The sequence below is a fragment of the Brachyistius frenatus genome, unplaced genomic scaffold (assembly GCF_029030835.1).
Source record: "Brachyistius frenatus isolate BFR_SWC_R1_liver_20210118 unplaced genomic scaffold, ASM2903083v1 Contig_40, whole genome shotgun sequence".
Lineage (NCBI taxonomy): Eukaryota > Metazoa > Chordata > Actinopteri > Embiotocidae > Brachyistius > Brachyistius frenatus.
The window spans coordinates 1,363,345-1,382,011 of NW_027210639.1; the positions used below are offsets into that span (position 1 = coordinate 1,363,345).

At 41.2% G+C, this 18,667-nt stretch overlaps 3 protein-coding genes across 3 annotated transcripts in view; 1 reads left to right on the forward strand and 2 right to left on the reverse strand.

Annotated features, from left to right (window-relative positions):
• Window positions 1–14,347, reverse strand: part of enpp2 (ectonucleotide pyrophosphatase/phosphodiesterase 2) — a 34,827-nt gene extending 20,480 nt beyond the window's left edge. The window contains exons 1-9 of the mRNA XM_069702121.1: window positions 14,283–14,347; window positions 13,464–13,569; window positions 7,724–7,879; window positions 5,010–5,135; window positions 4,369–4,429; window positions 4,196–4,293; window positions 3,979–4,058; window positions 1,412–1,531; window positions 744–799 (exon numbers count right to left, since the gene is read on the reverse strand). Coding sequence (XP_069558222.1) covers window positions 744–799; window positions 1,412–1,531; window positions 3,979–4,058; window positions 4,196–4,293; window positions 4,369–4,429; window positions 5,010–5,135; window positions 7,724–7,879; window positions 13,464–13,569; window positions 14,283–14,300 — 821 coding nt within the window. The 5' untranslated portion in view covers window positions 14,301–14,347. The remainder of the gene's footprint in view (window positions 1–743; window positions 800–1,411; window positions 1,532–3,978; window positions 4,059–4,195; window positions 4,294–4,368; window positions 4,430–5,009; window positions 5,136–7,723; window positions 7,880–13,463; window positions 13,570–14,282) is intronic.
• sqlea (squalene epoxidase a) overlaps window positions 1–18,667 on the forward strand; it is an 87,953-nt gene that overhangs the window by 4,162 nt on the left and 65,124 nt on the right. The window lies entirely within an intron of this gene.
• taf2 (TAF2 RNA polymerase II, TATA box binding protein (TBP)-associated factor) overlaps window positions 16,426–18,667 on the reverse strand; it is a 36,893-nt gene continuing 34,651 nt past the window's right edge. The window contains exon 28 of the mRNA XM_069702066.1: window positions 16,426–17,697. Coding sequence (XP_069558167.1) covers window positions 17,399–17,697 — 299 coding nt within the window. The 3' untranslated portion in view covers window positions 16,426–17,398. The remainder of the gene's footprint in view (window positions 17,698–18,667) is intronic.

The following is an 18,667-nucleotide window of genomic DNA, read 5'->3' on the forward strand; positions in this document are numbered from 1 at the left end:
CTCTGGAGACTTTGGCTGGGCAGGCGACACTGCATCAGGAACCCTTTCAAGTAACTCAATTAATTGAATAAGTGTGAGAAGACAGTAGAATACCATTTAAAAGTTTGTCACAACACTAAAACAACAAATTCCATTTGTGTTATGACATGCAACATGTTGAATTATGTGGGAAACCAAAATAAGTTTTATATTAAACTAATAAAAAACTGGGAGCGAAAAAAAACAACAACTATCTATCACTGAAAAAACATGAAGAAAAAATCTGAAGATTGACATTGGAAAACACATTATAATACAAAACATATCAAAATGAAATAAGATAGTGAGATTATAAGATCATCATTTTTTAAGGATTGTGTTTTATTTTCAGAGAAAGTTTTTTCAATGTAAGTGCTTCAATACCAATGATTCCTTTTTCAGTGTCAGGTTTTGTTTTTCAATGCCAAACTACTGTATACTGTCACTGTTCTAGCTCCGTACTTCCTGAGGTTGTCATCTGTCATGGTTTTCAGTTAACAGGTGTAAAAGACAGCAGCCACCAGGTGCTCAGTATACAGCAGGTGTGATTGATGGAAAAGCTTTGACTGTCCTAGTTTAAAGGTTCCTTACACTTTAAACACCCACATTTCTATGTTATGTGCTGTGTGTGTGTGTGTGTGTGTGTGTGTGTGTGTGTGTGTGTGTGTGTGTGTGTGTGTGTGTGTGTGTGTGTGTGTGTGTGTGTGTGTGTGTGAGAGACTTACACGGGCCAGAAGAAGGTGGCAGCCTTCACTCCCTGTTTGACTGCTGTTATCCAGATCTAGACAAACAGTTCACTCTCATTATTTTATCAGGCTGACAGTTTATTAGGACACTACAGGAGTCTTCCAGAAAACTGGACACAAACTGTAACAGGAGTGACAGGCAACCAAGGTTATGGTGTGCAGTACTACAGTGTGAGGGAAGGAGCTCCACTGTGTGTGGGAAAAGACACACTGCTGGGACAGACCTTTTTATGGCCCAAATTTTGACTTGTCACAGTATCAAAAACGAATGAGGCTACACTTTCAGAGGGTCCATGACTTCCTTTGTGACTTCTTGGGACATTAAATTGAACTAAGCCACCATTAATTCTTCATGTGTTTTTTCTTCTGTGACAAGAAGAGAAAGCAATGCTTGTCTGCTGTGAAAAAGTTCTATTGATACCAGCACATATATTTAAGGTTAGAGGTACTCGTCAAGTATTTTGGAAGCTACTGATAAAGTCTCGTTAATGAGTGTTTTCTGTTGAGCAAAAAACAAATTCAATCCCAGCACAGCTTTCTTCTATTAGTCTCTTTTCATTAATTGCATATGAACATCTGCGGTTAATTTTGATAATAATAAAGCTGAGCCAAAGAATATTCTCTTCCTGTTTCCTGTCAGTACTCACTGGTTGTCCTCCCCACCAGCGGTGATTGAGCTTCTCTCGGCTTCTCAGGTTGAAGGTTGCATCAAACACCGGGTCATACATGGAGTTTCCAACGATACCATGAGACTCCGGGTAGAGACCCTGACACACAAACACAATGAGTCGGCTTTGGTGCAATGATATTCAACAGTAAGATAAGATAAGATAATTTGCGTTAAGATAATTTGAGATAAATTAAGACTATACAGAGTTACCAACTCACATGATTCTGACAACTTTTCAAACTAACCATTAAGTCAAAGAACAAAATATATCAGCAGGTATTTACAACCCTGTTTCCAAAAAAGTTGGGACCCTGTGTAAAATGTAAATAAACAAAATGCAATGATTTTCAAATCCAAAGACCAAAGACAACATATCAAATGTTGAAACTGAGAAATGTAATTGTTTTATGTAAAATATATGTTTATTTGAATTTGATGCCAGCAACACGTCTCAAAAAAGTTGGGAGAGGGGCATGTTTACCACCGTTTTGCATCATTTCTTCTTTTTACAACACTGTAAACGTTTGGGAACTAAGGAGACCAGTTTCTAGAGTTTTTCAATTGAATTGTTGTCCCATTCTTTCAATATATTTGATTTCAGCTGCCCAGCAGTTCGGGGTCTCCTTTGTTGTATTTTTCGTTTTGTGATGCTCCAAATTTTTTAAATGTGTGACAGGTCTGGACTGCATGCTGTCAATTTAGCACCCGGACTCTTCTACTAGCAAGCCATGCAGTTGAAATACGTCCAGAATGCAGTTTGACATTGTTTTGCTAATATTAGGAAGACCTTCCCTGAAAGAGACGTTGTCTGGATGGCATCATATGTTGCTCCAAAATCTGTATTTATGTATCAGTATTAATGGTTCCTTCCTGGATGTACAAGCTACCCATGCCATGTGTACTAATGCATCCCTGTACCATCACAGATGTTGGCTTTTCAATTGAGCGCTGATAACGAGCTGGATGGTCTCTCTCCTCTTTAGCCTGGAGGATGCAACGTCCATGATTTCCAAAAAGAATCTCAAATTTTAATTCATCAGACCACAGGACAGTTTTCCACTTTGCCTCAGTCCATCTTAAATGAGCTCAGGCCCAGAGAAGACGGTAGTGTTTCTGGATCATGTTTATGTCTGGTTTCTTCTTTGCATGGTAGAGTTTTTATCAGCATTTATGGATGCAGCAATGAACTGTGTTCAGAGACAATAGTTTTAAGAAGTGTTCCTGAGCCCATGCAGTGATTTCCGCTACAGAATTGAGTCTGTATTTAATGCATGCCTGAGAGCCTGAAGATTACAACCATCCAATATTGGTTTTCAGCCTTGTCCCTTGTGTACAGAGATTTCTCCAGATTATCTGAATATTTTTATGATTTTATGAAGTGATGAACCTCTCCCGATCTTCACTGCTGATACTCTTCCTCTCTGAAATTATATTTTTATGCCCAATAATATTACTGATCTGTTGCCAATTAACCTAAATAGTTGTAAGATGTTCCACCAGGTGTTTTTTTTTTTAGCGAAACACAACTTTTCCAGTATTTTGTTGCCCGTACAAACTTTTTTGAGAAGTGTTGCTGCCATCAAATTCAAATAGAGCATATATTTTACATAAAACAATAAAATGTGTCTATTTCAACACTTGATATGTTGTCTTTGGTCTATTTACAATTAAATATGGTTTTAATTGAGATTTTGCAAAGCGTCCCAACGTTTTCAGAAACAGGGTTGGACAATGAAAACACATTTTACTGCACCATAAGTTATTGTAGTAACATAAATTATCATCACACATCCCCACATTTTTATAAGACTTCATGCTGTAGCCCTGGTGGGTGAAATGTTCCCACTATGGTGAGTGGTGAGTGGAGTCCAATCGAGCCAAAATTATTTTCAGCTTTATAGAGGAATAACTTCACTTCATATTATACAGACAGTGTGTCTGAACTGGGCAGCAGTTCTCATAATACAGGAAAGAGGCCTTTATAATATTAGTTACCTCTTCTTCACAAGCCAATTAAACATCATAAACCCATAATTATCTATTCCTCCCACTTTACCACTGATTCACAGATGCGTTTGTGTTCCTGTAATTAAAAAAAGTTGGCCACACCTACATCCGCTCCAAGTGTACAGAACTTAGGCTTGTGTTTGTGCTGATGGTGATATTCTTTCTAATAGCAAGTTGCTGACAGTGACGGAAACACTTAATCATAAAGTCCTGATTAGTGACGTCAAAATCTTACATCATGTGACGTGCCTCATCCTCCATCATCATCTAACATACACAACCTTTTATCTGAGCTGCAAAATATCCCATCTCTCCCTTTTGATTGTCAACAACACTGCTTCCCTGCCTCAGTACTGCTGCCAGTACTTTCAGACCCACCACCATCACCGCAGCATCCACCTGCAGACTTAAGAAATTGGCTCATCACTCCCCAATATCTCTATGTGATCCTAGTTGCAGGAAGTGAATCAAAATGTTAAACTGTAACTGTTCTGCTGTAAAAAACATTAGAAATGTGAGATGTCTGTATAAACTTACTGTCGCCAGCGAGTAGAGGTTGGGGAAGGTTTTGGAGGGATAAACAGGCCTCATGTACGGAGCGTGGGTTCCGCATGTTCCTGAAATACACACAGAAAAGCAACTTCCTAGATTAGAGCAGAGGCACAAAGTCCACCATCAGTTGTCTGTTTTAGTTCACGGCTCCATAAATCTCACGACACAAAGACACCTCCATCTTGTTCTCATCATGTCTTACTGAGCTTCTCGATGTTGGGTATGATGGCGCTCCCTCTCTTCACGTAGGAAGCTCTGAATCCATCCACCGACAGCATGATGAGCGGCGGACGCACAAAACTGCACACATGATAGATAAAATGCATGAGTTCAGGCCTGTCGCCTTTCTCTTTTACTGCTAAGATGTGGACGTACCCAGCAGGACATTCAGCAGTCTTGATCTCCTCACAGTCGTCCTGCAGCCATGAAGTGTCTCCTGAAGAGAGGAAGAGACATAACATGATGCTCGATGGCAATACCAACGTAGTACTGTGATGTACAGCCTGATAACTACCTTGCTTCACACACTGCCATAGAGTTTGGTGGAAGAGGCAGACATAAGCATATCAGTGCGTTGTGGGTTTGGGTGCTTAAATTATCTGCTCATATTTTGAGCAACTAGTTGTAAAGTGGGATTGCTATGATATTCAGAGTGACTGTCTATGGTTGATCTTGCGTGGTCATTATAAAGTGGACTATGCATACGGATTTACAGTACCAGGCAATGGTGACCGTAAAATTAATATATGTTTTTTTATATATACAAACAACTCTCAATGCACAAACTTGTTGTTATTTCTTCCTGTTTGCGAGCATTTTTAAACATTGTCTCCTTTTATAATTCATGAAGATACATCTTTTGTGCCTTCTGTGTCATTTTTAGACGTTATGTGTGCTTGTGTTGTTACAGTTATTTCCTGTTTAAACAGTTATTTGAATAACTTTACAGACTGTTGGACTAATGACATCAGTCTTGAACATTTAAATGTATATAAAACACATTTAAAGTTGCACACCTCGACATAGCTTCTTGTAGTTGGTACAACAGTCTCCTCTGGCCAGGCAGTCATCAGAGCAGTGGCAGGCGTGCTGGTCATTTCGAGTCTCCCCACATCGATCCTTACTGCACTCATAACCGCCCTCTGTACACAGCAGGAACACAGGAGACATGGCAGAATAAAAAGTTTTCACATGAGAATCAAGGAGGGTCTCCAGAACTTCATACAAATAATCTGATATATTAGTACTGAAACTGCGTGAGAAATGAAAGCTGATATTACTTTAATGTAACAGCGGTCTGGTTGCACTCTGAGCAGGCAGATTGGAAGAAAGATTAAAGTAGGATTTGACAGTGTCAGAGTAACGATCCGGGAACAACCATAAAAAAACAGTAAATCATCGCAGGGAGGATTAGAGCGAGGAGGCAGTGGTGAGCCGGAGACCACCAGGCTGAAGGAGGGAACATTAAATCAGACCACCAACATTGGAAGCACCAGGAGGGAGATGTTGACAACAGAGAGAGAGCAACAAACTCATGCAGCTTTTTCAAAAAGTAAAAAAAACCTGTCCAGACCCCTGTCATTAAGTCTGTATGACTCAGGTCCAGATCAGACAACTGAACTGTGCAGCTGGACAATCAGGATTAAAAAATATCTGGATATTTGTAAGGCTTGATTAAGGCAAGTGCATTTTTCAGATGAAAACAACAGTTTAAACTAGTAATGTTTAAGAAATATCTGTAGATAAGATCAGGGTTTAACAACTGTTCTTTCGATGAACATTATTACACATTGTTAGGAGTATTGTAGATCAACTAGGATACAGTTTGGTCCCAGAATAACCAGAGGTTGGCTAAAGGGCTCCACAGAAGAACAGATATGAACAACACGGATGCAAGTCGCAGCCCAGTATGACAGCGAAGCGTGAAATAGACACGCCAGTCCACTACAGCACCTAAAAGTAATGTAAGGAAGAATCATATGACCAAGTACAAAGGACATTTTTTGGCAGTAGCAGGCAGGAGAGGTGGACTGGAGAGGTTCAACTCTAGGAGTTGTTCTTGAGTTGTTTTTCGTTTCCTAAACCGAACCACGTTTTTGTCACAAACCCCAACCATGTGGTGATTTCCTAAAAGTTTCATTTTCCTGTAAATCACTTGGCTTATCCATGCAGTAGGTGTAATTTTCATCCAAAAATGAAAATGTGAAACTGTCAAGCGTAGAGAGGCCAAAGCGTAGCTAATTCACGTTTGCTGTAGTGTGCCGTCGTATCTATTTCACGTTTTGTCATGCTACCGGGTTGAAGTTCATCACCAAAGAGGCTGAGAGAGGTCGGTAAAGAATTACTGAATGAGCTGCAGCAGAATGAGAGGAGCAGAAGAATGTGAAGGATGGGGTCCCTTCTCTGAGGTTGGAGACTCTTCCTAAATCCCCTTTGCAGCGCAGGGCGATGGTCACATTCATTTGTGTAGAAGATGAAGCAAAACGCGGGGAGATGATTTAAAATCCTGTTAAAATGTGGATTCCTCCTGATGATGGAGGACTTTCAAACATTCCGCTAACAGTTTGTTTTAAAAAAAAAAAAAAAGTAATAAAAGGCTTCAGGGAAGGTGTGGCTATAAGAGGTTTCAGGGGTTTCTGAGATTAAACCTGATCATTTGGAAACCAGAGGGCGCTCCTGCAAGAGCAGCAGGGTTCAATGCAATCTTTGTGAAGAAGTGGTTCCAAATATATAAAGACATGAAGGAGACCCTGGGACTGGAAAATGTCCCAGAACATAATATGGAATTGTGATAAAACTAAACGGTAACCAACAGTGATTTCACTTATTGGTTGGTGAAAGGCTGTTATGAAATGCCATCTTGCTGGTTCGGAGCGGTTTGGAGCAGGAAGTGACCATATTTGGACGAGCTGGGAAGGAGCGAGCGGTGGATCTGACTGGTCTGATTGGAAACCTGACGATACTACGTCCTGCCCACCAATAGCTGTAACCTGACTGCACCACATACCTGTCAATCAAACAGACACGCCCCCCAAAAACACAGCTTATATATATATATATATATATATATATATATATATATATATATATATATATATATATTATATTATATTATATATGTTGCCTTTGGTCTACTTTCAATTAAATATCTGTTTAAATGATTTACAAATTATTTAATTCAGTTTTTATTCACAATTTACACAGTGTCCCAACTTTTTGGGGAAACGGGGTTCTATGTGTTGACAAAAAAAAAACTGCAAACATGGAATGATAGTGTAAATTGTACTCGACATTTTCTTTTCTCTCATAAACAAAAACAGTCCCAGAGTCACAGAAACACATGAAAGTCACAATACAGGTTGGAAAAAAAACCTTGACCACCTGATAAGTATTAAATACCGGAAGTACAGGGATTTCCTGCAGCCTAATGACAACAAAATCTGAGACTGTTTTATTTGGCCTCACCCAACTTATCTGCACCATCAACAGCAGCCTTGAGTCCTTTTACCCGTATATACACCATGCTGCCAAAAATCTGGGAGTCATTTTAGGTTTTCAAATCGATTTAACCGGGATGGTGAGTTTAAATCATCATACTTTTTTAATATTTAGACTGAGCCAGGAGATGTTTTTAAAGTCGAGTTTCATCGGTTCAATTTTTGCTCTTGAAACTTTAAGACTAAAATGAGGGGAATGAATGTGAGCACAAGTAGGGAGGGAGATGGAGCACCTGTTCGGAGGCAGAGCTGGTCAAAGTCGGAGCAGCAGCCGTTGTAGGTCTTACACAGGTTGTCACAGCGACAGTTTGGTGGTTCCACGTCAGCCAGCTCGAAACACCTGTTCCTGCAGGAGCCGGAGGTCGGAACATACTGAGACACAGAGCGAGCTGGGGACAAAAGAAGCACAGCTGTTAGTAGGTTCTTTTCAAATCATCTTTGATCTAACTTTCATTTCTACAGCTGTTCTGAAGAAATGTGCACAACAAACACTACGAGGTGGTGAACCCTTTGTGCAATATCCACAAGCACGTGACTGATTCGTGATTACTGTTTCTTTGCAATTTTACATTGAGGAACATTATTTCTAAATTGTTGTACTGTTCGCCCACACAGTCTTTCACAGAGTAGCGAACCTTTCCCAAGCTTCACACCTGAGAGAGTCTGTCTCTCTGAAATGCTCTTTTTATACCCAATCATGTTACTGCTCTGTTGCCAGGTAACCTAATTAGTTGTGAGATGTTCCACCAGGTGTTTTTTTTAAGCATTACAGAACTTTTTCAGTCTTTTGTTACCCCTGTCCTTAATTTTTTTGAGACGTGTTGATGCCATCAAATTGAAAATGAGCATATATTTTTCATAAAACAATACAATTTCTGTTTCAACATTTGATATGTTGTCTTTGGTCTATTTTAAATGAAATATGGGTTTACATGATTTGCAAATCATCACATTTTTGGAAAAGGGGCTGTAATAATTTCCACATATGTGTATATCCTTTAATTCCTTCTTGTGAGTATTTGGCTGAGGAATATCTACTTGGTTGAAGAACTGTTTATAAAAAATACAATCCCAGATGTTGGTACAGCATCCAATGGTTCCCCCAAATGTCACAGCTGATTAATTTCTTTTATGTGTAGATTTTAAAACATTAACAGTGAACGGTGAGAACATTGTGGCATTTTGTGTGCAGTAACAAAATCAAAGAAAACATCTTTGGATTTACTGTATATTTCCTGACAGCTTCATGAAAGGCTGCAGTGTTCACACGTCTTTAAAAGAAATAATGACTGTGACAAAAGGCCTGTATGTGCCATGAGCCAAACTCAACAGTCAGTGAACGTTAACTCTGCTCCTGTGCTGACGTTGTCTCCCTTCGGGGACACTCAGGTTCCCTAAAACACAATAATGCTTTTGTCACACATAATTACATAATATCCAGAGAAATGTGGCCCGTTTTGGCTCCTGACCCACACAGCCCCCAGCAGCTTAACTAAAGACATCCTGGAGATCTGAAAGTAAGACAGACTGAACTTATTCTAACAACATGCTCCTTGTGCCCTCACTTGTGAAAAAACAGCCTTCCTTGCAGAGAGAAGTGGAGGATGCCAACAGGGCTTTTTCAGCGTGCGTTTGTGTGTTCCTGTGTGGACGGAAAGTATATGTGTGTTTTTGGATGTACATGTGACTGTGCATATGGACTTTATTTGAAGGAACTGACGTGTTGCACTTCAGACTATTTATGCTGCTCAGTCAGTGAGTATAGTGTGTGTGCTACAGTGCAGGAAAGCTTGAATACTGTCTTTGCCATACGAATCTGTCCCAGTGAATGTGGACCACAGATGGACGGCGAAATCTTTGCAATGTCCTTTGTTCTCAGTCTAAACAAGTGTTGTCGCAGCTTTGTGACTTTGATTACTGCTTCAGTTCACTCGTCTTAGATTTTTTTTTCTCCTGACACTGTGTTAAACCACAAACTGTTTATAAAAGTGTTCGTAGCTTGTCGCTCCGAAAAATGAGGCCGATGCAGAAGTGCCTTTACATGCAGTACCACAGAGTGCCACTAGAGGTCGGCTCCAAAAAGCCTCCGGCTCCATAGACTCCCATTCAACTAGTCTCATGAAATTCTCAGTCAGTAATATTTCTCCAGAGTTACCTCGGTATTGTTTGATAAAGCCGTTCCTTCTTATTAGTTTTCCGGCCATCCATCTGAAAATAATTCATCATTAATAAGAACATAATCTTCAACAAGATGTGTTTTTGGGGGCATGTCTGTTTGATTGACAGGCCTTTGATACAGTCAGGTTACAGCTGTCGGTGGGCGGGACGTAGTATCGTCAGGTTTCCAATCAGATCAGTCAGATCCACCGCTGGCTCCTCCCCCAGCTCGTCCAAATATGGTCACTTCCTGCTCCAAACCGCTCCGAACTAGCAAGATGGTGACGGACAGAATCTGAACTGGAGGCTTCATAACGGCCGTTCACAAAACAACGGGCGACGTCACTGATGGTTCCCGCTCGGTCACTACCCAGAGCTCATGACCAAAGCTAACGGTCGGAACGTAGATTGAAAGCTTCGTCTTTTGGTTTGCTCCCTCTTCACCAAAACGATCCACCTGTCAGTCTCCCACTTCACCACATCCTCACTGTGAACAAGACCCTGAGATACGTACACTCCTTCTCATGGGGCAGACACCTGGTCGCCACCCAGAGTCCATCGTTGTCCGGCAGAGCACCATGGACACAGACTCTCATCCCACTGCTTGTTGAAGGTCACTGCCGCAGTGCAATGATGAATCGTATTGTTGTATTTATGGACATTTATTTACGTAAAAACATTTTTTATTTGTACTTAATATTAATCTCTATAATCTATTGGATGAGGGTATTGTTCTGATTTGTGACGATATTTCACTCGTAGGACTACTACACTGACTACTTAAAGAATATGAGTACAAGTTCAGATATTAGCCTGCAAGATCATATTTACTTTGCAGAAGGGTGAATGGAAGAGGAGACTTTCTAATGTTTGTCTCAGAAGCATTTGAGGTGTGGAAGAGTGTCAAGAAAACAGGAAAACTCCAAATACAGCAAACAAATTCCAGAAAAGACGGCCGCCATCGCCTGCTGCTGTGACGGTTGACGGCACGGCGCAGCTAAACTCTGTACTGACAGGATCTGAGAATCTGAGGCTGAAAATGAGCTCCAGCACTCTCTTAATATTGACTCAAGGTCGAGCAGCACAAACACACTCTCTCTCCTCAGGAAAACACACGGGCTGCCCAATCACGACCTCACGTAGTCACAGTGATCCGTTGTAAACCCCCACCTCCCCCCATCAGCACCACCACATGCTCTGCTCGCTGGCAGACACTTCACATAGAAAAAAAACCCCAGCAAATAAACAGAGCAGTTGAAATTCCTCCGAAGCTGCAGTCACCGGTTCTCATCTAACTACCTGTTGTTCGTGCTCGTGGAGACACTCCGGTGGACGTCTGGTTGACTGATTCGACTTGAAGCCGGGGTTCGAGGTTCACTGCGCCCGAGAGAAACCCAACAGTTTTTCTTTGCTTGTGTTTTGGACCTGGAGTGAAGTCTTAGGCAGGTCCTACATACACTTGGCCAAAGTACATGAGTGTGCTTCCAAAAAACACTTCACTTTGCCTGTTTGGCAACCAAATTAAAGTGTGTAATTTCTTTTTCTTTTATTTGCATTACTGAACACGAGTAAACCTGTTCTGAAAATCCTTCACATTGTTCTTAATGCTCCTAACAAACAACATTAGGTTAATTCTCATCCATTTAACACCAGACCACCACTACATTTTTGCAGGGTGGGGATGAAGAGCTGCAACAGTTTCATCACTGAAAGTTTAAGCTACATACAAAGTGCCATATTATTACACCCCAAGAGTAGACTCAAGTTTACCACCTTTCTTTACCCACGAAATACCTCACTAACAAACCCAGTATCATGACAAAATGTGAAATAGACACGCTAGTACTGCAGGCATGTAGTGGCCTTACAGGCGTGGAATAGTCACGCCGAGGAAAAACGTAAAACTAATACACAATCCTATAGTGTATGTCTATTTTACATTTTGCTCACAGGTAACTCACAGAATACTATGCAAACACTTCCTTAATATGCTTATACATAGAGCTCACACACCCAACTAAGACTCTAACACAATAGTATACTGTGGTATTAAAATGTGTGTTTATCATACTGTGCACAAGTGCATATTACTGTTATTGAAGAAAAAAATGCAACAAACGGAGATGCTCGCCTGTAAGACTCAGCAACGGACGACAGACAACAGGTGCTGCGGAGAAAACAAAACTGATAACATCGACATCTCCACCCGCCAAAGAGTGATTAAAAACCAAAATAATGGAATACCGTAAACCGTGATAATGTCCTAACGTGATATTTTCGGAGACGGTTATCATACCTCACTCACTCTGTTGCAACCCAACTAGTTCAAAGTCAAGGTCAGAGTGAGCGGTGTCTCACGGGAGTCATGGAGTGTGCACCTCCCTTCACTGGTATCACGCTGAGTTATCTTCCTTCCACTCTCCTCTTCTGCCTCCACGTGTACCCACCCTGAGTCAAACTAATCTTAAAACGGCTGCGGCCGTTCCTCCCGCTGAACATGACGGACAGGTTCCATCCTCACCTCCCCACTGCTGGAGGTTCTGAGGTGATGGAAGCAGGTCAGACGTTGCTCCCATCAGAAAGCCTTCTCAACCTGCTCTACATCATTCAGAGTCTCCCAAGACTCTTCACAAGACTGGTGGACTCTTCATATCTAACACAAAGGGAGTTTATTCCTCACCTAAAAAGTCATTTCTATTCACCAGAAAGATGCTAACAGAACTCTGTAAGAGTAAAAAGGAGGAGAGGCAGATTACACACGTTTTCTGATTGCAATGTTGTTATTTTTTTAATCAAACAACAATACTCCATCTTAATTCGATGGAATTAAATCTTTTTTTTTGTAATTCACTATCCAGTTCCCTCTAACTGTATCTTAACTCCAGCACCTGTGCATAAATCAGCTAAACGAGTGCATGGATGTGGTTTGCGATGCCCTGTTTGTTCAAAAAAAAAAAAATCTATTTTACAATTTGATTTCATTTTAGGCATGTTAATAAGGACCCGTTTAAATGAAAAACACATTGTTTAGTTGGACTGGACGAGCTGTTATATGCAGAAACATTTGCCAAAAATCTAAAATCATTCAGTCAATCAACTGCAACAAAATGATGTCATCTGTCATGTTTCAAAAACAAATGTCAAACATTACACAAACCCCAACACGTTAGTTGGGAGAAATGTGCAGATTTATTATTTGTCTTATGTAATAGTAAATAGTTATTTTGGGGTTTTGGACTTTTGTGGCTCCAGGAAACTGGGATTACATCCTCTCTGCAGCGCCCCCTGCTGTGTTGATAATGGCAGCCTGATATTTGGTACAACTGAGGAAAAACATGGGAACCAGAACTCAAATGTTTTATAAATCATATTATAGTTTTGGAAAACTATTTTTATGGAGAGTAATAAATTCGATAATTAAAATCTAAATATATGGGTGGATGTATTTATGTCTCAATAAAACTGCACGGATGGGGGAGGAAGGGGGTTCTAAAGTCTGTGCTCTCTTTTGGTGAAATAGTGTCAAATTTTAAAAGTGGAGCTCAAATATACATATATCTCGCAATGTAATATTTTATCGACGTGTAGAAAGAAGGAAATGTTCCTTTTGCTGAAATATAACAACAAAGGAAACTTTTCTCTTCACGTTTGTCCACAAGGACATCTGATGTCGGAGTCAGTTACAGAGTCGCCACATTGAAGCTGGCAGGGTTTTGGCGTCCTTTGCGAGGCCACCTCAGCTGTGTAAATGCTTTCTGTCTCAGGGTCAAGCAGTTCAAAGATGTTCTCTGTGTTTTCCAGCAGTGGTGTACTCACAGTCTGCCCGGGCTGAAGTCCCGTCCTCTCCGGAGCGTCTTGGCCGGTCGTACACAAATCCCCAACACACATCAGAGGCACACAGGATGGACAAGATCCATGAACACTGAGGAAAATCAACATGAACTGACATTGGAACAGGAATTTATTTTATAACTGCTGCACAGGCTGATCAGAAGTCATCAGGTTCATTCATTAGTGAGTGAATAAGAAGAGGACTTACTTCAATAACTCTTCCATTGCTCTCATGCAAAGTCAGTCTTCCTGGCTGTTGTTATCTTTATGTGTTACTGTATCAGAGACACTCTGCAGCCTCAGGGAATCTGAGTCTTGTGTTATGCTTTGTCTGCTCCACAATTAATTCCAAAACAGAAGTTTAAAACTTGATTTATTTGACAAATGCACTGATTAGCAGAGTTTTCCTACTAAATTGGATTTGATCTAAAACAGCGAAGACCGATTGCATTGTCTCCATGATTTGCCAACACAGGAGCGGTACTGGGTTCAAAGTGAATAGAGACCACCCGCATTCGTGTCACAATCGCCTTTTGGTAGTTTGACAAGTTGTTCGTCTCTCGGGAACTTTAAGACAAATCAATCAATTGTTTTGCAAATGCTCAGCAGCAGGCAGGAAAGGATAAAAGCGTGGGAAAGGCTGAGAACATAAACATTATTTCCTAAGGGAAATAAAAAAGGAATATCGCAAACTACCAGAATATACGGTCAAATGCGTAATTACGCACGGATTTACGCATCGAATTACGCATATTTTTGAAGTACCCTGTAGCTACAACTCGCAGACATGGGCTCTTACCGTACCAATTTCTGCAGCAACATGTTCCTCTGTCGGGCTGACTGTAGTCCTGTGCTGTAGATCGGAGAGCGAGTGATGCTGACACTGAAACTGAAGGACCACCGGAGAGGAGGACGGTTGAGGAGAACAGAAAGAGAGAGGAGGGGAGGAAAAGGAGGAGGTGTCTGAAAGGAGCGCATCGGAGTCTTATTGGTTCTGAGGAGGACTCCGGTCTGAGCCAGTGTTCAGATAATATGATGGGTTGAATCGCAGTAAGCTGTCAGCTTCCGCAGCAGAACCTCATAAGCTCCGCACGTGTCACAATTTCCAGTTTTCAATATGTAAAACACTCAGACGGTCATCTTCACCAAACTTTGCGAAACAAATATGAACAAATGACCACAAAACAGCAGACTTGGTTTTACAAATGTTGTTGGAATGTTGTTTGAAACTCAAAAACTGTTGATGTCACACTGCAGGAACTCAGAACTTAGTTCCTGGAACTCTGTTTTGGGGGAATATTTTAGTTCCTACCTCAGGGTAGGTACTTTTGCAGCACAAGAGGGACTGTAAAGAACTGTAAGGGGGGAAAAATTATTTAAAAAAATAATATATATATATCTTTTATCGCTGATTTACCAGATACTTAGACTGTCAGGAGTTCACATCTACAGATGTTGTTTTGAAACATCTTACCTCCGACTTACCAAAAGTTTTCCTGTTGAATTCTTCAGGAATGAAATCAGTCCAAAGCTAATTTACAATAGACAGAACTGTAACATACTGTTTATGATCTGTAATATGAAAGTCTTCATATCCTCTGACTAATACAATACAATAACTCACCTCTGGCAAAATCCATCACACAACAATAACAGTTTGTTGTGTTTTCATCTTTGCACTATTGTTTAGTTAGTTTTAATTTAATTTAATTATTCTATTTTATTGTGTACACTGTGCATTTTTATATTTAATATTTTTTTACTGTTGTTTTATTGCTTTCCTGTACCTATAATGCTGCTGTAGCGAAAACATGTCCCCTTGTGGGATTAATAAAGTAACTATCTATCTATCTAATAAACAGGCACGGTGCTGCAGTGGTTAGCACTGTCACCTCACAGCAAAAAAAGGTTCCGGGTTCGAATCCGGTCCTGGGCCTTTCTGTGCGGAGTTTGCATGTTCTCCCTGTGCTTGCGTGGGTTCTCTCCGGGTTCTCCGGCTTCCTCCCGTCATCCAAAAACATGCACCTCAGGTCAGGTTACCTGGCGCCGCGCTAGTGGCAGCCTGCTGCAGCATCTCCCCCCTGAGAGCCCCCCTGCTGTAGTGAAGACATTTCCCCTCGGGGATTAATAAAGTGTATAAAATCTAAAAAATCTAAATCAACCAACATTTATTCTGCTAATAACAGAATGAACCTTCAAAACATTTGATAAAAAAAGGACATTTTGTCTGGAACGTGATCTTGTTGAGTCCCATTTAAACCAGCTGTTAGATCAGGTGAGCAGCTGGTGCTTCCCATCATCCCCTGGGTTCCTCGATCCTGTGAGGTCATTACTACTTACATTTGCAGGACGTTGAGCAACTCTGGATCAAGTCAGACAGAAATCAAACCGGCATTCATTGCGCAGCGAACACTGTTGAACGGTTCTACTGATGCTGTTGAGGTTTGTTTTTGTTTAGAAAAGGTTCTGGATTTAAATGGGTTATTGGACAAGTAGAAGCAGACGGACAGCAGTTAGATAAACAAGTAAACAAAACAAAAAAAACTCTTCCATGTTGCTCAAAAGTGGCTGAAGTCAATTTTCCACAAACACATCAATACATTTTGCCTTCTGTAAAAGTATAAAAGTTTTTTATTTGTTTAATTCAAAAACAACTAATTCAACAATTATTAAACAAAAGTTTTAGTACAAAAAGTTTTCATTCTATGTGAATTCTTCTTTCAGATCATATTTCAGTCATAACTGGTATTAATCTGCTATAACACATTTGTAAAACCAATATTGCTTCACAGCTTTGATTGTGTTTAATAACAGGCACCGACTGAAAGAACTTTGATTTTTTTTTTTTTATACCTAATTAGCAGTTTGTAATCTCACAGAGTGAATTCACAACACAAACAGAGACGAATGTTCCCAGAATGATTCACAAGAACTGGATGAGAGTGAATTTTTAACTTTTTTTTTAACAATGTCAGGAATCTTTACATGACTGTTGAGACTGACAGTAATTTGTCTTTTAGGCAAGATGAAATCAGAAGGTCAATTACAAAACTATCTCTGGCCGTCTGACTTCTGCTTCTCTAAACGGCCACTACTGGATGCGAAACGTTCTTTTTAAAGTGTAAAACCACCTCATCAGACCTCAGACACTCTGCCAGAAGAAAACCGGCCGCTGTGGAGCTGGACTTCATCTGGTTCAATTACAAAAACATCTTCAAACAATGATGACAGCTGGGAAACAAAAGTATTATAAAAAAATTAAAAAAAAATACTACTAGTATTACTGGAGTTGTAAATTGTACAGTACAGTGAAATTGTGAAATTCCTCTGTTTGGTTTGAATCACTGAGTAAACAAGGAAAACGTCATCCGCAGACTCCACAGCACCATCCATCATGTTTCCTCTGAATGTGGGACTGAGCTGTGGGATGAGGCGCACCAGAGCGGTGGCTCCGTACCGAGGTCGGCCCAGACTGTTTGACTGTTTGTGGAGAGGTGTGTGGTTGGATGCCTCAGACTGCAGGTTGTTTGTGTTTGTGTTTGTGTGTGTGTGTGTGTGTGTGTGTGTGTGTGTGTGTGTGTGTGTGTGTGTGTGTGTGTGTGTGTGTGTGTGTGTGTGTGTGTGTGTGTGTGTGTGTGTGTGTGTGTGTGTGTGTGTGTGAGATGTCTCCGGAAGGTTCACCTGGATGAAGCCTCAGTTCAGTCTGTGTTTCTTCCTGTAAGCCGACGTGCAGCTTCTGCCTCTGCTGAAGGATCCAGTGTTCATATATCAGAGGATTAAACTGAAAACAACGACTGAGGACTCCAAACTGAGTTCTATCAAACATGGAAGACAAACGCATCTCCAGACTCGCAGGAATAAAAACCTGCTACTGCACGTCACACGTGTGCAGTTCACCCTTTGCGCGCCGGCGGCGCTGTTCAGTCGGACAGCGAGGGCGAGCGCAGCGACCGTCCGCTGGCCGGGCTGTTGCTGTAGGCGTGCGAGTTGTCCCGGTCTCTGTCCTTGTCCTTGTCCTTGCTGTCGTGTTTGTGCTTGTGCTTGTGTTTGTGCTTGTGCTTCTTCTTCTTCTTCTTGTGCTCGTGGTGGTGGTGGTGGTGGTGGTGGCCGTGGTCGCCGGCGTGCTTCGAGGACGAGGAGGTGGTCTCCTTGGGGAAGGACGGCACCGGCGTGGCGGGCATCGAGAGCAGGGACTGTTCCACCGACGGCGGCTCTTTACCTGACGAGAGGAGGAGGACGACTGTGTGTTAGCAGGTAGGAGACACGCACACATTCAACTAAAAGAGGTGCAACTCAAGGGCATCACTGCAGACAAAATAAATAAAGTTCAAGTAATATTTAACACTTTGTCTGAGTTCTTTGTAACGACTGAATTTAGCTTCTGATTCAGCAGTTAGAGGGAAAGTTAAGAGAAACTTAGGTACAGTGCTGAGTGACCACAAAACTGACTTCTTTCATATTTGTCAAATTTAATCTTATTTATAAAAGCACGTTAAGGCAATTTAACTGTAAAAATGCTCTTTTTGCATTTTTACAACTTAAGTCTTTTATCTCTTTTGATCTAGTTTGGTTCTGACAAGTCTTAGTTTTTGGATCTCGACCTGGTTTGATGTAGTCTGGATGTGGAAAAACTTGTCTTTTGTGATTTCATAAATAGAATAAAAGGTTCACAAATGTGAAGCTGTGTTTAAATCTGATTTTAGGTTCTCTGAGATGATGTAGTTCAGGATTATTACCTCTTGAAGTTAGTGGTTTTGATTTAGACTTGTTGTCAGCTGAGTCTGTGATTCAAATCCAGGATTGATAAGTATGAATGTAGGAGTTTCAAACTGAACTGGAACCAGTTTCACAAAGACATTTTAGACTGACAGAGATTTTTTATACGAGTGGCTACAAATGTGGAGCCTCCTGCCACAGACTTGGCTGACACTGTCCCGTGGACACGTCCTCATGTCACTGGACCAGCTGGACAGGCTCGCAGGATTTATTCTGACGTCGTCCGAAACTCTGGATTAGCAGCTGAGGCTGCTGCACCCGGCTCTCCTGGTGACACATCGTACCGGCATCGCACTGGAGAGGCTGAAAACTTCAACTCCAGCCAGGGCTCAGTTTGACGTTATCCGCCGCAGAAGCAAACACATGAGGACCACAGCTCCAACGCTCACTCCACCACTGGAACTCTCCCTGCA